The following is a 21590-nucleotide window of genomic DNA, read 5'->3' as shown; positions in this document are numbered from 1 at the left end:
CACCTGGGGTATGGTCCCCACCCCACCCCGCCCCTACTCTTAGCTCACTCTGCTCACCACACTGTATCTCCGCTGTCCCCCTCTCCTGAAGTAGCTAACTTCTAGAGAGAAGAAAATGATTGCTTGGGAGGTCCATACATGTTCAAATCCTGAATACTTCTTAATCTTCCACCTAAGAACCAATAACTCTTAAAATTATCGTTATTTATCATTAAATGGATTAAATCAAAATCTTTGGGGATCTCTGGAAAGCTTTCTTGGTACAGCTATTTTAATTAGTAACTTTAATAAGACTTTTGGGGGTTTGCTTTGCCATTTTAGATTTACAGAAAAAAAAAGTACAACTATTTTTACACACAAAACACAAAACTCTCCAGATCCAAAAAATTACTTCCCAGGTGATGCTGTAAACTCATCCTGACAAATGTTCCTGACACCTAATCAATCTCACGGCAAGGCGAGGCCCAGCGCCCACTGACACATTTCTCAACCACAGGGCTTGGTCACTGGCGCTGAGACATCACCAGGGCTCTGACCTACTCTCTTCCCCCCTGCCAACTAAACTTCCGTGATGGGCATCTCCTCCCAGACAGTTCGGAAGCAGGGACTTCTCCTCCTAAACACCCAGGCCCACAACTTCGCCCTCAACCACCGGGCCAAAGTTAGGACCAGTCTTCAGTCCCCGCGCTAGAAGCATTCTCCCAGCTCTGGGACCTTTCCCTCCGGGACCTTTCCAATACCGACGAGGCTCCCTGAAGTACCTGGCGCCCCTGACAGGCCGGGCTGCGACGGGATCCCCCAGGGGCCCAGGGCACGACCCAGCCGGCCACCACCACAGGTGTCCCTCGGCACTCCGGCGACTGGAGAGTGAGGGGGGAGCCGGCCGGAGGGCAGCCATCCCGCGAGGAGTGGACTGTGGCAGAACGCGGCCAGGAAACCCGACGCGCGTCTGCCCGTCGGAGTTGGGCCGGGCTGCAAAGAACTTGGCGACGAGCGCCCAAAACGGGCAGTTCGAGCATGGCAGAGGATGAAGGGGGCCGACGACTACCTGGGACAGGCCAGGGCCCCGCCGCCGGCCCCGCGGCTGAGACGGAGGGCGGCAGGAGACACCGGAGCTAGATGGCCCCAGCCGGGTGGACAGCCCAGACCAATGACCCAGCACCCCCACGCCGGGACGGCGCCGCCGCCACGCCGCCCCGAGCCAAGAACCGCGCCGCCCTCGCCCCCAACCAGTCTGCCCCGTACCTCGCCTCCGGCTCCACCGACGTCAGGTCAGCCGCTCTCCGCGCGTCGCTAGAGGAGGTGGCCGGTACTTGTCCACAACCCGCCCTCACGCCGGCCCTCCCTCTCGTAGCCCCGCCCCCGGCGCCGCGAACGCACGCCACGCATGCACGCCCGCACGTCACTTCCGGGGCGTCGGCGCTAACCGAGAGGATGCGGGTTTCCGTAGGAATCCGCCCTGGGTGGAGATGGCGTGAATACCTGCAGCCGCAAAGCCTAAAAGCGCGGAGATGGAGACGGCTTCGACCCTGATCCCGGGGCGCTGATCTGGAGCGTTCGGGAGCCGGCGGAGAAGCCGATGTTTCCTTGTCTTTTTCTAGGAGTAGGCGGAGGACGACGCTGCCCGTCTGACATGGCTCCTCCCATTCTTGCTTGGAATGGGAGGCGGCGGCTGCCAAGGCTCTCGGAGAGCAGTGTTTGGGCCGGTAGATGGTTCCAGACCGCAGGAAATGAGGCTGCCTGAGAAACTCATGAATCCCACAGCTTCACCCGGATCTTAGGATTTTTAAAGTTCTTGAGTTAAAAGACCTTAAAGAGAGTGGTTGATACAGAAACCAGTTTTACAGCCGAGCGTAACTGAGCTCCAGGAGTTAAAAAGTTAGCCAGTGTCTCGCTATCAGTGGTCGAGTCATAAATGGAATCCAGTTCTCCGTGATTCCCATTTCAGGAATGTTGGAGACAGCAGCTGCCTAGTATTCTGGATGCCATCTATGGCACAAAGTGCAGCCACGACTGGGAAAAAAAAAAAGAGGGAAAGAAAAAAGAGAAAATGCAGTAAGGTGTCTGGGAGGGAGATCTGGATTAGAATCCCAGGTTTGCCAAATGCTGCCTCAGTGATCTCGGACAGGTTGCCTAATTTCCCAGTCTTTGCTCATTATTTATAAAACGGAGATTGGTTCTTCCTCAGATTACTCCTAAATGCTGGAGGGTAGTAGAATATGCCACCCCAAAATATGCTTCTTTGGCATAAGGATTATTCTGAGAAAGAGACACAGAAGCCCTGAAAACAAACTAGAAGTTAACCTTTCTTAAGGGAAACGTACATTTATGAAGGAAATGGCCATTTATAAAAGTGTCTCCCTCTCTGTACCTAGCAGAGGACAACTCTAATACATCACTGGAGACTCATCAATGGAGACTGGCTTAAACTGTTGAACAGACTTTTGTTTGTTTTAAATTTTATTTTATTTTTAAACTTTACATAATTGTATTAGTTGAACAGACTTTTAAGCCTGTTTTTCTTCCCCTGCTGCTGCTGCTAAGTCACTTCAGTCGTGTCTGACTGTGCGACCCCATAGACTGCAGCCCACCAGGCTCCCCCGTCCCTGGGATTCTCCAGGCAAGAACACTGGAGTGGGGTGCCATCGCCTTCTCTGTTTCTTCCCCTAGTCTCCTCCATAAGTGGTCTCCACCCTCCCCTCGCCCCCCCCCCCAACATCTTTCCTCTTTTGTCTTTACTGGAAAATATTTAGATTGGCATTCTAAGCCTTTTCCCTGGTTAACTCCTGTGTACATGTTAAGGATACATGTTAATAAATTTGTTTTTCTCTTGTCACTTTTATTTTATAAGGATTTCAACCAACAACTCAGAAAAGCAGAGAGAAAATTGTTTTCCCTCCCCTACCACACCTAAAGTGTGCTCTGCTGAGGATAGCAGACTATTTAAAATTTTAAAAAGTACCTATGCTGAGAAGCTTACATTCTAGGGGAGAGGTGCAGGGGCCATTAATAAATAATTTACAATAGTACAGTAGGATAGTGGCCATTGCTATGGAGGAAAATTTTAGGGTGAACAAGAAAGCCCTGGCTGAGAAGGTGACTAGAGCAAAGGGTGAGGGAGCTAGCTATACCATTGCGTTGGCCAAAAAGTTCATTTAGGTTGTAAAATCATACAGAAAAACCTGAACAAACTTTTTGGCTAACTCAGTACTATGCAAGTATTTGGGCAAGAATGTTTTAGGCACAGGGAACAGCAAGTGCAAAGGCCCTCCTGACACCAACTTGAGTAGCTGTAGCAGAGTGAATTGAAGGGAGGAAGGAGAAGAGATCAAATGGTAATGGGCAAAGCAAGTAAGGGGCTAACCCCAAAGTCAGTGTGGGAGGGGACTAGCAAAAAGGACACTAGGTCTTAATCGTTGAGGCCATTAATGGAACAAACTAGCACAAAACTCAGAACAGGCAATGGCAACCCACTCCAGTACTCTCGCCCGGAAGATCCCATGGACGGAGGAGCCTGGTAGGCTGCAGTCCATGGGGTCGCTAGAGTCGGACACGACTGAGCGACTTCACTTTCACTTTTCACTTTCATGCATTGGAGAAGGAAATGGCAACCCACTCCAGTGTTCTTGCCTGGAGAATCCCAGGGACGGGGGAGCCTGGTGGGCTGCAGTCTACGGGGTCGCACAGAGCCGGACACAAATGACGTGACTTAGCAGCAGCAGCACAAAACTACCACATTCCCCCCTGGGAGAAGGGATGGTGGTGGTGGAGACTATTGGAAAAGGCAACAAAGGTATAGTTAACTGAGGAAGCAATGTTTTAGCTCTTGAGTTGGATGACAGGTACATGGATATTCATTGCTTTATTCTTTATTTCAATGTATGCTTTGTTTTTGCCTGTCTGTGTGTGTGTATGTGTTAGTCGCTCAGTTGTATCCCACTCTTTGTGACCCCATGGACTGTACAGCCCACCAGGCTCTTCTGTCCATGGGATTTTACAGGCAAGGATACTGGAGTGGGTTGCCATTTCCTTCTCCAGGGGATCTTCCCGACCCAGGGATTGAAACTGGGTCTCTTGCATTGCAGGCAGATGCTTTACTGTCTGAGCTACTAGGGAAGCCCTGTTTTTGTATACTAACTTATAAAAATCAGTCCCATTGGGAAAACTGAAAAGAGGGTAAGAGTAAATCCTGGAGTGGGTCAAAAGGAAAAGAGCCAGCAAAGAAGAAAAAAAAAAGCAACAAGAAGAAAACTAGAAAAGAGGAGTAACGTGGAGGCTAAGAGGAGAAAGAAAGCCAAGGGACTGATCAGTTAAATTCTGCAGAAAGGTTAGATAAGATGAATCTACCTAAGAGAAATGAAAACATACTAATAGAAGTGGTTAAAGTACGCATCCTTGCCTTGTTTCCAGCCTCAGTGGAAAAACTCAGTCTTTCACCATGGTCTGATGTGGGTTTTTCATACATGGCCTTTATCATGCTGAGATGTTTCTTGTTATTCCTAGTTTACTGGGTGTTTCTTATCATCAAAGTGTATTAATTTTTAATGTAATTTTTATTGTAAAATAGACATAATATGAATGAAGTTGGACCCCTACCTAACACTGTATACAAAAAATTAACTCAAAATGGATCAAAGACCTAAATGTAAGAAAATTTAGAAGGAAACACAGGGGATAAAAGCTTCATTACACTGGATTTGGCGATAATTTCTCAGATATACACCAAAGGCACAGGTAATAAAAGAAAAAATAGACATATTAGCACAAAATTTAAAACTTTTGTGCATCCAAGGTAACAGTCAATATAATAGACTATAAAGTCAACTCACAGAATAGGAAAAAGGTTTTGCAAATCCCTACCTGTGATAAGGGATTGTTATCCAGAATATATAGAGTACTCCTAAGATTCAACAACAAACCAATTTACATGATATGTCTTTCAATTTATTTATGCCTTCATTCTTTCATCAATGGTTTTGCCATTTTCAGTCTTTCGCCTCCTTGATTAAATTAATTCCTAAGTATTTTATTCTTTTTGATGTTATTTTAAATGGAATTCTTTCCCTACTTTCCCCTTTGTTCAGTATTAGAAATGCAATTGATTTCAGTGTATTGATTCTGTACTACTATTTTTGCTTGATTCATCTATTGGTTCTAACAGATTTGTGTGTGTGTGTGTGTGTGCATGTGTGTGGAGTCCTTAGGGTTTTCTACTATAAGATCACATCATCTTCAAAGACTCCTTCCTTTCCAGTTTGGGTGCCTTTTCTTTCTGTCGCCCAGTTGCTCTAACTAGAACTTCCAATACTATTGAATAGAACTGGCAAAAACAGGCATCCTTAATCTAGTTTCTTATTTTAGCAGATAAGCTTTTAACCTTTCATCATTATGTATAGTGTTAGCTATGTGGTTTTTATATGTGGCTTTCTTATATTTATATTCCTAGTTTTTTGAGTGTTTTTATTATGAAAGGGTATTGAATTGTGTCACAAGCTTTTTCTGCATCAAATGAGAAGCCTGGGTAGTTTTTTCAGTATCAGTTCAGTTTAGTCACTCAGTTGTGTCTGACTCTGTGACCCCTTGGACTGCAGCACGCCAGGCTTCCCTGTCCATCACCAACTCCCGGAGCTTGCTCAAACTCATGTCCATCGAGTCAGTGATGCCATCGAGTCGGTGATTCAATATAGTGAATACCATTTGATGAGTTTTTATATGTTGAACAATCCTTGTATATTCCACGAATATAGTTTACTTGATCACAGTATGTAACTTTTTTTATATGCTGCTGAATTCGCTAGTATTTTGTTGAGAATTATTATATTAGTGTTCTTAAGGAGTATTGGTCTGTATAGTTTCCTTGTATTGTCTTTATCTGACTCAGTATTAGGGCAATGCTGGCTTCACTGAATAAGTTAGAAAGCATTCTCTCCACTTTCAATTTTTTTTTTTTTTTTGAAGACTTTAAGAAGGACTGATATTAGTTCTTCTTTAAACTTTTGGTAGAATTCACTAGCAAAGCCATAAAGTCTAGGGCTTCTATTTGTTGGGAGGGTTTTGACTATGGATTCAATCTCCTTACTAGTTACAAATATTTTCAGATTTTCTATTTCTTTGTGATTCAGAGTTGGTAGGATTTATGTTTCTAGGAATTAGTTCATTTAATTATTGAATTTGTTGGTGCACAAATATTCACAGAATTCTCATAAATTTTTTCATTTATGTAAATAGTAATGACCCCTGTTCTTTCTGACTTTAGCAAATTGAGTTTTCTCTTTTTTGTAACCAATCTAGCTCAAGACTTGTTAATTCTGATCTTAAAGAAAAAAAACTTGGTTTTGTTGATTTTCTATATTCTCTTGTTATCCTAGTCTCCATTCCATTTATTGCTACTCTAATCTTTACATTCTGTCTTCTGCTAGCTTTGGCTCAATTTGCTCTTCATTTTTCTAGTTCCTTTAAGGTGTTTGGGGGCTTCCCTGGTGGCTCAGATGGTAAAGAATCTGCCTGCAATGTGGGAGACCTAGGTTCGATACCTGAGTAGGGAAGATCCCCTGGAGAAGAGAACAGCTGCCCACTCCAGTATTCTGGCCTCGAGAATTCCATGGTAGGGGAGCCTGGCAGCTACAGTCCATGGAGTTGCAAAGAGCTGGACATGACTGAGCAAATTTAACTTAAGGTGTATTTGAGATCTTTTTTTTTTATATATAATTTTATTTATTTTTGGCTGTGCTGGGTCTTCCTTGCTGGGTGGGCTTTTCTGTAGCTGTGGGGAGTTTCTAATGTACTTATCTCATAACCTTTTTAAATGTAAAATCTATTCTGTTTAATAATATAACCACCTCAATTCTCCTTTGGTTACTGTTTTCATGGAATATATTTTTCCATCCTTTTACTTCCAATCTCTTTGTGTCTTTAAGGTAAGTTTCTTACAGACAGCAGATAGATGGAACTTTTTAGGAAATACATTCTGCCAATCTTTGGCTTTAAAGTGGAAAGTTTAATCTACTTAAATTTGAAGTAATTGCTGCTAAATAATGACTTACATCTGCCATTTTGCTACTTGTTTTCTAAATCTATTATGTTTTTTCCCCTCAATCTTTCATTACTGCATTTTTTGGGTATTTAAATGTTTTTCTGTAGTCTACTATTTTCATTTTCTGTAAATTTTTAGTTATTTTCTTCATGGTTACTTTTGTGATTACAATTAACATTTTGAACTTGTAACAACTTAGTTTGAATAATACCAACTTTATTGAAAATAGTATGTACTGTGCTTCCAAAACAACTATGTCCTCCTCATTTTATCCTGTTATTGTCAGATTTCATCTCTATAAATTGTTTGCCTATCAGCACAGGTTTATAATTAGTGTTTTATGCACATGACTTTAAAATCAAATAGGGAAGTTGTTGTTTAGTCCCTAAATCATGTCTGTCTCTTTTGGAAACCTATGGCCTGCAGCCCACCAGGCTCCTCTGTCCCTGGAATTTCCCAGGCAAGAATACTGGAGTGGGTTGCCATTTCCTTCTCCAGGGGATCTTCTCTGAATCTCCTCCATTGGCAGGTGGATTCTTTGCCACTGAGCCACCAGGGAAGCCCATAAAAGAAAAGAGAGGAGTTATAAACGTTTAGTACGATGACATTGACCTTTACATTTACCTAGGTTTTCATCTTTATTGGTATTGTTTACTTCCTCATATGACTTCTAGTGTCCTTTTTTCTTCGGTTTGAAGAAGTCCTTCTAGCATTTCTTATACAGCAGGTCTACTAGTGACCAATCCCCTTCTCTCCATGCTTTCAAGATTCTTCTTTGGCTTGCTACACTTTGATTATAATGTTTTCTGTGGGTCTCTTTGAATTAATCTTACATGGAGTTTTTTGTTTCTAGAATTTGTAGATTTGTCCAATTTTCTTTATCATTTGTGCTCTCTTTCTCTCCCTTTTTTCCTGAAGAACTTAAGACTAAGTTGCAAACACCTACATATTTCAGTGTGTGTTTCCTAAGAATAATCTCTGAGAAAAACCAAAGCAAAATTATCAAAATCAAGAAAATTAACATTGATAAAATCCTCTAATTTAATCTATAATCCTTATTCAATTTTCATCAATTGTGCCAAAAATGTCTCTTATAGCTATTGTTTCCCTGGTCCCAAGTCTAACCCAGGATCACTTAATTGTCATGTCTCTTTAGTAGTCTTTAATCTGGAATGGTTCTTCCATTTAAATTTGTCTTCCATAATCTTGACATTTTTGTAAAGCATGCGTGAAGTGAAAGTCGCTCAGTTGTAGCCAACTCTCTGCGACCCCATGGACTATACAGTCCATGGAATTCTCCAGGCCAGAATACTAGCATGGGTAGCCTTTCCCTTCTCCAGGGGATCTTCCCAACCCAGGGATTGAACCCAGGTCTCCCACATTGCAGGAGGATTATTTTACCAGCTGAGCATAAGGGAAGCCCAAAAGTATACGATGGTCATTCTAAAACATGTCCTTCACTTTGGGTTTCTCTGATTTTTTTTTCTCATGATTAGATTCATGCTGTTCATTTTGCGGGGGGCGGTGCAGAAGAATCACATAATGTTGTGTTCTTCCGCAGACACTAAGATAGGTGATGTACATGATGTCTGTTTGTCCCATTTCAGCTAACGACATTGATTAATGATGAAAGTGGAGTCCTTCAGGTGTTTCCACTGTGAAGTCACTATTTTTACTTTATAATTATTTAGTAATTTATAGGAAAATACTTTGAGACTATGTAAAGATCCTGTTTTTCTTAAAAACTTATTTTAGAGTCCACTGATGATTGATGATGATTCAGTTCTAATTATGATGTTTACAAAATGGAGTTTTTTTAATGGGGGTTTTCTAATGCCATCATTCTTTCTATATTAGCTGACATTTTATGCTAATTAAGAACTTTCCTTTCTATCTCTTTTATGCCATTACTTATTCATTTGTGTCAATATGAATTCATGGATTCTTATTTTATTCAATGGGTTATAACCCATGGGTATAATTATTTATTTTAAAAATGTATTTATTTGGCTGCACCGGGTCTTAGCTGTGACGTGCAAGACCTTCTGTCTTCATCACGGCACGTGGGTTCTTTAATTGCAGCATGCAAACTCTCAATTGTGGCCTGTGGGATCTAATAATAAATAGTTCCCTGAGCAGGGCTCGAACCTGGGCCCCCTCTACTTGGAGTGTGGAGTCTTAACCACTCGACCACCAGGGAAATCCCTATAATGATTTAGTTAGGTGTTCAAACTGTTCCATTTCAAATTTTAATAATGTGTGTCTAAGACAAGAATTTTGACTTAACACTGAGCCATTATTTTCTACAATATAGTTCCCTGTGCTACACAGTAGGACCTGTTGTTTATCCATTCTAAATTTAGTCGTTTGCATCTACAAAGCCTAAATTCCCAGTCCACCTCTCTCCCTCCCCGACTCCTACCCCCAGCAACCACAAGTCTGATCTGTGTCTGTGAGTCTGCTTCTGTCCTGTAAATAGGTTCATTTGTACCATACTTTAGATTCCACGTATAAGCGAGACACTGCAGGCGGGGAGACGTTTCCTTTCTGGTTCTGGTGTGCTTGCTCACAGCTCATATAGCTTCTCCAGCACCCAGCTCCTGCCATACAAGGTGGTCTGCAGTCACCAAGAGCTTTCCCCAGCACCTCCAGGGGTGGTTTTGTAGTAGAGAGCCTCTGGCAAGACACCTCCTAAGGAACAGATTCTTCCAGCACCTCAGAGGGTAGATTTCCAGCAAGTTTCACCAGCACGGCACCCCCATGACTTCTCTGTCATTCAATGAACCTGGCCATGCCTTGTCCAAAAAGGTCTGGATATCAGCTCTTGGGGGAGGGGGTATTCATCCTTAGACCCTCTATCTAAGTCTTAGTGGCTGCTTCTTGGCTATTCCTATATTCTTTATAGTTATCCCTACTCTTTATTAGCCAATCCTTCATTCCTCCAATCATAATTAGTAACTATTTATATTCAAGATATAAATTATTCAAATTACTGTGTACTTTTTTTTTCTCCTGACTGATACAAATGACTCCAAATTCAATTCAGGGACGGAGACCTTATAGATTGATATGTCAGATGTAAGGTCCAAGAAGTCTTTGTTATTTTCCATTTTGAATGGGTGGGACGTGAAGGCACATGGATGGCAAAGAGGTGAGCAGGAGTTCAGCTTCCTCCCCTGGCATGCCCATCAGCCATTGTAAGAGAATATTGTCCCTTTTCGTGTCCATTCTGGGAAGCTCTGGGTTTTGGCTGGCCTCTGCTGCATAAGTGGCTCAGTGGTAAAGAACCCACCTGCCAATGCAAGAGAGACATGAGTTCAATCCCTGGGTCAGGAAGATCCCCTGGAGAAGGTCATGGCAACCCACTCCAGTATTCTTGCCTGGAGAGTCCCATGCACAGAGGAGCCTGGCGGGCTACAACTGAGCAAAGCAACTAAGCACTGCTGCACGTTGGTACCTGCCTGCAGTTTGCAGTGGCTTCTCTCAGCTGCAACCAGAGCCGGATTCCTCTGCTGGCCTCTTGGGGTCTTGTACATGTAACAGAGCCTCTTCTGAAGCCAAAGTGTTTGAAAAACCGGACCCGCCCTCATTGTGCGAACCAAGTTGCCAGTTTCACCTTAACCGCTCCAGACTGCTGCAGACACTCCCTGTAGGGGTTCTTTCACAAGGTGCCTCTGGACCTTGAATCTGTTTATTATAGTGCAACTCTCATACCTGGAAGGATCGCCGGCCTCAACCAACTCCAGCATCATGAAGATGTAGGGACTAGGGCCAGAGGCTACTCATGCTGGTGCCTCCTTGTGACCCCCACCGAGGCACTGGAGTGTGTCTTGGGGGTGCAGGCCCAGGACAGGAGAAAAGAGGTACAGGGCTTTCAGCAATGGGCATTCTGGGTCCTCAGTGAAGGATCAGGTGAACCCGCTTCCTAAAAAGATAGAATGGTCAAGGGAGGAAGTTGAGGGTCGTGAACAAATGGTCAGTACTGCATAAAAACCCCAGAAATCCAGGGGCACAGGTGGGTATGCCTACCGGGACAGAGACCAGGTGAGGGTAACTGCAGAGGGACCTCCAGGGGGGCCCATCCCCCTTTAACTTCAAGTCTGGGTGGAAGTTCAGCTGCATGTCTCAGGGAAGGGTCTGCTTGATTTAGCATGGCAACACCAAACATACCACGTTTTAAGCAGAAAACAACACATTTGCTGGCAGCCTGGAAGGCGAAGGAGGGATGAGAATACATCTCTAAATAAGAAAGGCACGACACCCAGGTTCTAGTTCTTGACTTTAATGCTAGGTGAGGGTACCGAGGCTCTGTGGATCAAAGTGCTCACAGACAGGAAAATGAAGGAACAAGGTAGCATTATACGGTATACACAAACCCAACACTACAGAAGGAAGAAGACGGACCTATGACCTCCCACACCCAGAGGCAGCTGCCTGCTCCTCTCAGTCTCCGTTCCCATCTCCCCGACCCCTCAGCCAGCCCACCCTTCCCCCAGTTAACATATATGTATACACGTATGATTCTTCCAAAATTCCAAAAAGTGCCTCTCCCACCCCTGCTCCCACAACTCTGGCTTCTGATGAATAAACCCTCCCTTGTAATAAGCATCATGAGGCAGGCACCACCTTCTTGAAAGAGCCACGGCAAAATGGTACCTGAGAGAGCTTAATCACTTACAGTACAATCAATTATGGACAGAAGGTATGCAGAAGGAAGATATCTGAAATCCCAACTGGGATCAAAATGCTGGGTGTGAGTAGTTTCTGTTCTGTTGTTGTTATCTGTCTTAACCATTAGAGGATCCAGCTGAGACCAAGATGACACCCTGAGGCTCACCCAACGCTGTGGCTTGCGGTTGTCAATTTCCCAGTCCTCCAATGAGTGACCCAGAACAGGAAGATGACACCACCTGAGCAGCTGGAGGCACAAGACTCCAGACAGCTCCCAGAATGTCCCAAATCCCGGGGAGAAAGACAGAAAATTGCAGAGCACAGTTGACTGCCTTCCGCATGATAAGCATTGGACAGCCTGGTGAGCTTACCAGAAGTTGAATAAGGATGGTGACGATCCCTTTATTTCTTCGATTTAGAGCATTACCCAAAGAATTCCCCCCACTTGGGATGGTGGGATGGGTCTCGCTGTGTTGTTGTGTCTCTCTCGTTGTGTTTCAATCTTTGCAAACTGAGTTGCCATTAAGTTTTTCATTCTTACTAAATTGCAGCCAGCATTGCACCATGCAGTCCTATCTCCTAAAACCTGCACCGTCCCAACCACTGAGCAGAGCTCCTGGGAGAAAAGGTGCCCAAAGTCAAACATAAGGGAAGCTTCTAAGGCAAGTCCTTTGATTTGACCAACTGACGTTACACACAAGAATTCCATGAACATGGACTTCCTTTCATTCTGGGAAGCAGTTGTCCTGTGGAACCCTTCTTCCTGACCCAGCCCTTCGTATGCTCTGGGTCTGGCCACTGACAGCTGAAAAGGGAACCCAACTGGGAGAGGTCACTTCCTCAGAGATGACCTTCATTTGAAGGCCATTGCCACAAACCCCCACGTCCAAGAGCACTTTGCAGCCTGGCCTTGGCTCATAAGAGGATGGCCCAGCGTGGTCATCAAATTCTCTTACTCCATGTGGAAAGAGCTCTAAGCTGGCTGCTGGTGTCTCTGCCCAGCCTGGTCTACCGGCCTGCAGCCTTGTCTCCCCACAGAGGCACAGAGCACACCACCACAAGGAAAACTCGGGGAGCAGAGAAACAGGGGTGTTTCCAGCAAGAGACACAGGGCCAGTGTTCTTACTCAGCGCCCTTGGAGCCCCTGGCAAGTCTTAAGGGCCCAATTTTGAGCAAACCTGCATTTGCGTGAACCAGTCGCTCCCTGTCTTTAGTGTGTGGACTCTAAACAACTGAGTGCTGTGATGCTCTGCACTGAGGAGGGAGAGAGAAGGGGCCGAGGTGCAATTACTGAAAGCTCTGGGCTTCACTGTCTGCTCTCTCCTCACACCAGCTCCCTCCTCAAGAGTCTGCCTCACTGTCTGTCTGAAAACAAATTTTTACAGTTCAAGCTACTGGCCAGTCTGGGCAACTTAAATCAGAGACTTTCCTGTGAGAACAAGGTAAGGGCCATGCTATTGGGGTCCAAACAGGGATGTCAGCTCCAGAAAAGTGACAATCCATTTGTAGATGAGAACAAGAAGAGGATGCGTTATCTCGGAACCTGAAGCACTGACTGGACATTCCCCTCAGATGTTGGCCTGGACGCCTGCTCCACGCACACAAGAATACAATGTATGAGTGGGAGCCCATGCCCTGGAATCTTCTCACACAGGGGCCAAGGGGTCACTTCCCCATGAGGGAATTCAGCCAAGGTCTGGCCTGCTTCTCCTCAGCTCCCGCCCCCTCCTCACCAGTCTCCTCCTGGAAGAATGAGACCGATGAGGCTCATAGGAAAAAAATCTTATAAGAGCACTCGGGAGCAGTTAAGTTCAATCGCGACTGCAGGGAGCACCCCTACACGTGGTGTGGGAATGCCCTGCTCCAAAGACTGGGGCCGCAGAGTATTTCCTGGGGCCACAGACCCACCCCCGACTGGTGGCCCAGGCTGCACTTGTAGCAAGAAGGAAACACAGTGGAGCAGAAGCTGCTGGATCTTTTTCTCTCCAAACTGGCTTCCTGCTTGTCATCCCTCAGCTCCAGGGACAGCTGCGCCTCTCCCCCAGCCCTTTCTTCCCTTCCCCAAGACAGACAATCTCCTGGAAGGAGAACACTGATGGGAAAAAGCAACAGGGGTTCCCCGTACAGGAAGGTTCACCGTAAACTGGATCCTAACACATGGAATAGCGGCCAAGCAGGGATTCTGAGCCTCTAGAAAGGATGTTACATCTCAAAGAAGATCTAGGCATCCTGCCTGCTTGACTGACTTCAGAAGGAGTCCCTGAAATGTACACTCCAGCCCTGGGAGGCAATCACCCTTCAAGCAAGGCAGGTTGGTGGAAAGGAGGAGAAGCCCAGGCCCTGAGGCAGGGCTGTAAACATTGTGCTTTTCTAAGGCCAATCTGGTGCATGGCTTTGGCAACTAGGGTAACATCTCCAAAAGGTGGTGAAGAGTATGTCTTGGAGGAAAAGACTCTTTCCACATCCTAAAATGAAGCGTGGGGCTGTCACTGGGGGAAGAAGGAAACAAGATGCTCCCTCTTCAGCCAGGGGCTGTTGGGGGGCCCGCGGGCAAAGTTCCCCCACTGTGTTCTAGGTTCATACTGAGACACTGCGCACAAGAGTGGAAGAGTGGTTACGCCTACATCAGCTTGGCAACGTGGCTCTAAAAGGGCACAAACTCTCTTGCAAGGTCAAGAAAATGACAAAACCTCTCTGGACTTGCCGGTCAAGCCCTCGCTAACTGGACCCCATCAGCCTCGGGCAGAGACCGCCCGAGGTCCCCCGGGGGCCACCAGCCTCGAGTCTGGCCCCGAGGTATAGCCGGGGAGACCAGGGCTGCCCCTCCGTCCCCCTGAAGCCGAGCTTCAGGACCCGTCCTCACATCAGGAGGTGCTGGGGCAGCCAGGAGCCCCTCCGGGGACCTCACTCCCAGAGCCAGCAAGGGGACCGGCTACCCTCCCTGACGGGACTCTGCTCCCGCCAGTGCTACTCACCACCACGTGATCTTGAACTCATAGATGGGGCGCTTGCAGTAGTAGTGGTTGATGAGGTGCTTGTCACACACCCCGATACACTGGTGGTCCACGGTGAGGCCCTGGGCCGACAGGTCCGTGACCAGGCAGTGCAGCAGGTCGTAAACATCAGCCACGGCCTCCCAGGGCCCGAAAGACACGTCCACTTCGCAGTGGTGCTCAAAGAGCTGCCCGTCACTCTCGCTCCGCTCGAAGCGCAGCGAGTTGAGCAGCGGGCACTCGTAGGGGGTGATGGGCATCTCCTCCTTGAAGACACAGACCTTGAGCTTGGCAAAGCGGGCCTTCCGCTGGACAGCACGCAACCGGGCAATCTCCACGATCCGCTCCAAGTGGTCTACGGCAGGTGAACACAGAGCCCATCACTGGACGAGGCTGGGAGGTAGGGTAGGGAGCAGAGAGACCACCCCAGTGATGTCTGGAGGGAGAGACAGACCCCCAGGGAGGGCACTCTGTGGGCCCATGAGGGGCACAAACTTCACCAGGGATGGTGGGCGGTTCTGCAGGGCCAAAGGAAACCAATGGGACAGGATGAGGGTCTCTTTCTGAAATACAATTTGATGACGCTGCAGGCAAGGTGGGCCCTATTTCACCTGAGTCTCCCCCTGTGACTGAGAGGATGGCAGGAAGGGAAGCGGGACTCGCTCCCATCCCAAGTATGACAGGTGTGTAGGAAGCCGTGACCCCTCCTCTCCTGGTGGAGACCCCGACACTGACCGATGCCTCGCAACCCTCCCTCCTCGCATCTCAACTGCCCCGGGTCGTGGCCCCCTCACCTTTGTAGTAGGGCATGAGCCCCAGGAATGCCTGGCGCACCTTTTCCCCCTTCAGTGGCTGCATGTTCTCCAGCTGCTCCAGGAGGGGCCCGATGGCGTAGTACTGGGCCTCCTTGTACACGGCCCGCACGCGCTCCCGGGGTGGCAGGTCCCCCGAGCGCAGGAAGTTCAGCACATCGCTGAGCAGGAAGGAAAGAGGGTGGGTGAGGGGGAGCTGATGGGCCCGAAGAGGGCCTCCCAGAGGTTTAGAGCACAGGCTCTGGACCCAGGTGGCCCACTGTGTAACCTCAGGTAAGAGAATTTAATCTCTCTGTGCCTTGATTTTCTACTCCGTAAAATGGGGGAGAAAGTCAGAAAACTACCCCATCATGTTATGAGGGGATTAAATAAGTTAACATATAAAAAGTGCTTAGAAAATACCTAGCACAATGACTTCCAGTGGTTAAGACTCCATGCTCCCAATGCAGGGGCCATGGGTTCAATTCCTGGTCGGGGAAGTAAGATCCCACATGCCACATGGTGTGGCCAAGAAAGAAAGACATCTGGCACAGAGTAAGCCCTCAATAAGTGTTAGTGGTTGTTATCAGTATCATTATTAATATAATTATTAAGTACATATAGGAAAAATGAAAATATATATTTAATCTCTTTATATATTTTAATTGGGTATAGTTAATATCACCTATGAATATACCCATAACCACCACCACCTACATCAAGATACAGAACATTCCCATCTCCTTAAAGTTTCCTTGGGCCTCTTCCCAGCCAATCACTAGAGAGGCAAACGGTCTAACTTCTATCAACAAAGAGTACTTTTGCCTCTTCTTGAAATTCATGTAAGTGGAATCATACAGTATGTCCTCTTTGTGCCTGGCTCCTTCCCTTCAACCTAGTGTTTTTGAGATTGATTTCCTATGTTGTGTGCACAGGATTTCCCTTCCTTTGCTGTTTTTCTTTCTTTTATTGCTAAGTATCACACCGTTATATGGGTGTGCTATAGACTATTTATCCATTCTCCTACTGATGGACATTTTAGTTGTTTCTGGTTTGGGGTCTCTTAAGGTAGAGCTGTGATAAATATTCCCTGTAAACTTTTTGTGGACTTGGGGACCAATCCCTCTTAAGTGAATGTCAGCAGAAGAACTTTTTGGTCATAAATGCCTGTTTGACAAAGTGGTTGTAGCACTTCATTCCCACTAGCCACATGGACGAGTTCTGCACCCCCACCCACCCCTGCCATCAGTATTATGCTATACACAGAAGATGACTGCCTAGCCCTGACACCTGAACTGGTTTTGGGAGTGAATAAAAATGACACACTGTATTTTCTTAAAATAAAAATTCAGCTCTTTCAGTTCTCTCTTTAGATTCTGCAGTGCTAAGAGTCATTGGACCTATCACTGGCAGGTGTGGAAAGGCTCTTCTGTGAGGGTGTATGAGTAAACCCCAACATCAAGCTGTTACCTCAATAGTTTGGTTTATGACCATGATGCAACACCAGCCAGAACTCACTAAGCAATAATCTGTCAGCCACTATTCAGGTGTTATCCCATATAATCCCTTCAATGACACGATGTAAGTGCTCTCTTGCACCCATTTTATAAATGAGGAAAAACTGGGGCTCAGAGAGCTTAAGGAACCCTCTTACTAAAGGAGCCATGGCTAGCCGGAGGCCCAGATGCAGACACAGGTGACTCCAAGCTCACACCAACAATGGTCCAGACTTTAGTCCAAAGAGCTACGTACTGAGCCCAACTGGAAACCAGCCTAAGGGGAGGCCCAAGCAGCCTCCACAGGGAGTGCTGGGGGCACGTGTGCTCACCCATGGAGAAAAGCCCTAAACTCTTTCATCTGAATCTTTCCACAACTTCACAGGCTGCTGGTGAACCACAGGCCACTGGAGTCCAGTAGTCTGAGGATGAATGCCACAATATCCTGTTTTCTGCCACACCCTTGCCTGGCCCTGCCACTCTCCAGCTGTGGCCACCTGAGCATGGGCACAGCAGCCCAGGGCCAAACCTAGTGCCCGCTCCCCATCACCCCTTCCAAAATTAGTCCTTTAGGCCCGAGGGCAAACCTCAGTGAGCTCTGAAAACCATAACCCCGGGGCCAGGTCCAGAGAGGAGTATTGTGGAAGATGCCAGCTGGGGCCAGCACTTTCCTCCCCCAAACAGCCTGCAAACAAAAATCTTTTTATAGCTCTGCAGAGAGATGTGACACTTTGTTTTCTCAGCATTGGAGGCAGCTGACAGCCCAATGGGGAAATCCAGATGCTTCAAAGCAAATTATTTGACCAGAGGCTCCTTTCTGAGGATGAAAAATGACCCTCCTCCCGGTGTGGGCAAGCCTACTTGGAGGCCGGCACAGAGATGTAGCAGTGGAGGGTTTCCTTTTGTTCAAGGTCAAGGACCACGCTAGTTCTCCAGTGATCTCCAAAGTTAGATGGATGGGGCAAAGAGCTTCAGCCATATACTCAAAGGACCTGGCCAAAGGTCACACCAAGACTCTATTTAATCCACATGACAGGCCTGCAAAGCAGCTATAATTATTTCTCATTTCACAAACAAGGAAACGGAAACACAGAGTCTTTAACTTGTGTGTAAAGTTGTCAGAAGTTATTTCTGGGAAAGACTTTTTTTTTTTTGAGATTATGTCTTCCCATGTTTTACTGTTAAAATGACAGTAATAACTGAAGGTTTTTTTTTTAAGACTTGGCAATACTATAGGATGGCAACCCTATGTTGGTCCTCCTCTTACCTGTTTTATTTTTATTTATTTATCACTGCACTGTGAAGCTTGTGGGATCTTTAGTTCCCCAACCAGGGACTGAATGCAGGCCCTTGCCAGGAAGAGCATGGAGTCCTAACCACTAAACCACCAGGGAACTCCCTGTTTGTTTAACTATTCAAAGAAGTCTGGGAACCACCGCCACACACCATGTTCCTCCCTAGTGGTGATGCTGACGCTGGTGGAATTCCACTTTCCAGTCTTTGCATAGCAGAGAAGCGGTTTCATCACACCTACCCAATGTGTGTTACCTGGGATGTCTGGGGCTGTCCTTGCCTCCTCTGGGAAAAAAACTAAGAAGTCCGATCCAGTTCAAAGTGCACATTTATTAAATCCCACCAGCAGGTTATCTCCTCTTCCAGGTGTTATGGAAGGTATCACGGTCCTGGGTCCCAGCCCAGGCCACTCACTCACCAGGACCGCGCAGGTGACGGCAAAGGGAAGGACGTACCCGAAGTGCGCGCCGTCGCGGTCGATGAAGTAGCGGCCCTCGGCGTCGGTGGGGATGTAGTGTCGCCCGCTGAACATGGCCGCCAGCATGGTGTCCTCGTAGCGCCGCAGGGTGGACAGGCGTGTAGTGAAGTGAGCCCCTCCGATGTTAAGGGGGACGACCTCAGGGAACTGGGGAGGAATCGCCGGCGCTTTCAGTCCAGCAGCTGGGGAGGCAAGCCCGGGCTGCCCGAAAGCCCGGAGTCGTTCTGACCGCTTCTCTCCCTTCCCCCCACCCCCTCATCCGTTACCAAGTCCTCTCCCTCCTCCTTCCACAGCTCTTAAATCGGGTCTCTTCCCTGCAGTCCTCCTACCTCTGCTCCAGAGTTCAAAGCCTTCGCTGTCCTCCTTCCGCTTTCTGAACTTCCCATCTTTGTGCCTTTGCTCATGTCCCCAGTGCTCCTGTCACTCTTTCTGTCCATTCAGCAAATGCAACTGCCCCATACGGCAGTGTGCGCTGTTCGCTGCGCAAGGGCACCCGGGTGAGCAGGCTCCGCTAGCCCAGCTATGCGCCCTTGTGCTAATTCACACTAAGGCACCCTATGGGTTAGCAGCATCCATTCATTTAAAGAGCTTCTATTCAAGATCCCCTGCTCTGTGAGAAATTTTTTTCTTTTACTTTCTTTCAAATATTTATTTATTTGGCTGCTCAGGCGTCTTAGTCACAGCATGTGGGTCTAGTTCCCTGACCAGGCATCTAACCCATGCCTTAGGAGCACTGAGTCTTAACCACTGGATAACCAGGGAAGTCCTGCGTGAGCAATTCTACTCTGTCGTCCCTTGCCTGCCCCAAGATAGGTTTAACTAAACACTCCCACCATTGTGCCTTCACTATACCCACATTCTCCTCTATAATAGTGCCTTGCACAATAGGTGCTTTGTGCTGTTGGTGGTTCTGTATTACTGCCCAAGTTTTCCGAGGGCAGGGACAGCATCTTGTTCACCTATTCTGAGGCCACCCAGAGCAAGGCTCACAGATGCTTGTTGAATAACGCCAGGCATAGACTCCTCATCCTCTGTACCTCTCTGCTTCCCTCCTTAATCTGTGCAGTGAGATTAGTCCCCAGTCCAGTTACAGTTCTGGAGTCAAGGGCAGGGAATAAGGGAACCAACATTTGCCCTGAGAAACTCTAGGTTCTCCCTAATATGCTCAGGGTTTTTTTTTCCCCCCTCCTAATCTCTTCACTACTTGTGACTTTGAAATAAAGCAGGCCAATTCTCTCTAATTTTCCCACAAACCTCCTCCAGATTAACTAAAATTGTATCTCACTGCATACTTCAATATTACGACATCGCTCGGGCTCTGTGAAAGTCTGTGTGTGTTTATCTAGATAGTCCTTTCTCCCAACATTCAAATCCTTTGTGAAATAAAAGGAGGAAGAAACACAGTACATCAAAGTGGTCCAGGGTCTTGTGCAGTATGCCTGGCTCATAGTAAAACCTCAAATAAGCATCAAATGAATGATGAATCAGACAGACAAGCATTTACAGTTCTGTGAATGTAGGTGACGTTACTCGTCTGCACCCAGAGGACATAGGAAATGCCTGCTGCTTATTCAACAGCTAGCTCCACTAAAACTATTCTATGTGCACATCAAGGACTCAAATATTATTGGGGGATAATAATACTTTACATTACTCACATGAAGCCATGCAATATTTTACATTACTTACATGGAGCCATCTAATCTGTGAAAGAGCTGGCACTGGAGTGCTGGCCTATAATCTCCAGGTCCTATGCTTTTTCTCTCAAAACAGACTGTTTCCCAGTAACAGCACACGCACACACACACACACAAATGGCACCCCGTGTCTCCAGTGGCTCATTTCTTTCTTCAATTACAAAAGTCCTCCTGGAGTTTTGCCCATTTCACAAGTGTCCCATGATGTTTAGACCACAGCCTCCTAACCCCAAGACGACACTGAAACTTCCCAAGAGCCTCACCCAGGCCCACCTTGCCCTTCTGGGGTTGAGTCCCTTCATCTAGAATGCTACCTGTCACATGCGTCCAGGTCTGCCACTACCTTAGCCCCTATCTCCTAGCCTCTGTTTTCAGCGTCCAGCAGGGCCCCGCCTTCTTTCCCCCCAAGGGTCATTTCAGGTGTTCACAAGATAGTGTCACATGCGTTCAGTGAGACCAGTGGAAGCCACGGTGCGTCACAGCACAGCATCTAGGAGGGAGGGCCATGGAGCTGTCGGGTGGGTAAGGCTACAGCTATGAACTGGCCTGCTTTACATCTGCACGCTGCCCCTGACCCCACTCTCTGGGCAGCTGGAGACTGGGTCTGCACAACTACCCAGGCGTCCTCTTGGATTCTCTAGAAAACACTATCATCTCTTGGAGCTCCAAGGGTCCCTTCCCATGGCTACCCTCCCTCCTCCAGTAGATAAGGGTGGGACAAAGGGATGGAAGTACCAACCCAGGAGGCAGTGAATCCTGGAAGGAGGCGGATGGGAGGGCCAGGTGCCTCCTGGGACAGGGAAGACACACCTGGTGTGTTTGACAAGGGGTGGGGGGGATCGGTGGGTGGTGGGAGCGGGGTGGTAGGGGAGCAAAGAAGACTGGCGCTGCCCTCGGCCCGACCCCCACCCTCCACCTCCGCGCCGCTCACATCCCAAGGTCAGCTCTGCCGGACACTGGCTCCTCGTTCTGCGGCCCTTCCCGCGCCCCCAACCCCTCCCGGGTCCAGGTCCCTCCTGCGGCAGCAGAGGCAGTGAGTGCCCCGCCTGCGTGGCCGTCGGGGTGGCCGGCTCCAGAAAGTCGTCTTCGGCGTCGGAGCTGGACATGGCACCGTCCGGGCGACGGCTGTCTGGCTCCC

The 21590-nt window shown here is 47.4% G+C and overlaps 2 protein-coding genes across 2 annotated transcripts in view; both read right to left on the bottom strand.

Moving 5' to 3' along the window:
- The window catches only part of RABGEF1 (RAB guanine nucleotide exchange factor (GEF) 1), a 50762-nt gene extending 49406 nt beyond the window's left edge, over window positions 1-1356 (bottom strand). Inside the window, exon 1 of the mRNA XM_010837401.1 lies at window positions 1246-1356. The gene's annotated coding sequence lies outside the window, so the exon portion shown is untranslated. The remainder of the gene's footprint in view (window positions 1-1245) is intronic.
- A 9199-nt stretch (window positions 1357-10555) lies between these two features.
- Window positions 10556-21584, bottom strand: KCTD7 (potassium channel tetramerization domain containing 7). Its single transcript, XM_010837400.1, has 5 exons — window positions 21466-21584; window positions 18733-18902; window positions 15492-15670; window positions 14680-15052; window positions 10556-10958 (listed from the first exon to the last, which is right to left on the bottom strand). Exons 1-5 carry the CDS (start codon window positions 21556-21558, stop codon window positions 10931-10933), a joined length of 843 nt encoding a protein of 280 aa, XP_010835702.1. The 5' UTR covers window positions 21559-21584; the 3' UTR covers window positions 10556-10930.
- Between the last annotated feature and the right edge of the window lie 6 nt (window positions 21585-21590).

Source organism: Bison bison, unplaced genomic scaffold (genome assembly GCF_000754665.1).
Source record: "Bison bison bison isolate TAMUID 2011002044 unplaced genomic scaffold, Bison_UMD1.0 scf7180017864072, whole genome shotgun sequence".
Lineage (NCBI taxonomy): Eukaryota > Metazoa > Chordata > Mammalia > Artiodactyla > Bovidae > Bison > Bison bison.
This window is presented reverse-complemented; position numbering and strand designations above follow the sequence as displayed.

What these genes read in the sequence shown, in the direction of transcription:
- KCTD7 (XM_010837400.1), bottom strand. Translation starts at nt 21,558, where the DNA reads ATGTCCAGCTCCGACGCCGAAGACGACTTTCTGGAGCCGGCCACCCCG. An exon ending in CGCGACGGCGCGCACTTCGG is followed by an intron (nt 15,671 to 18,732) that starts GTACGTCCTTCC and finishes CTTCCTGCTCAG; the next exon opens with CGATGTGCTGAACTTCCTGC. An exon ending in GAGTTCAAGATCACGTGGTG is followed by an intron (nt 10,959 to 14,679) that starts GTGAGTAGCACT and finishes CTATCTTTTTAG; the next exon opens with GAAGCGGGTTCACCTGATCC.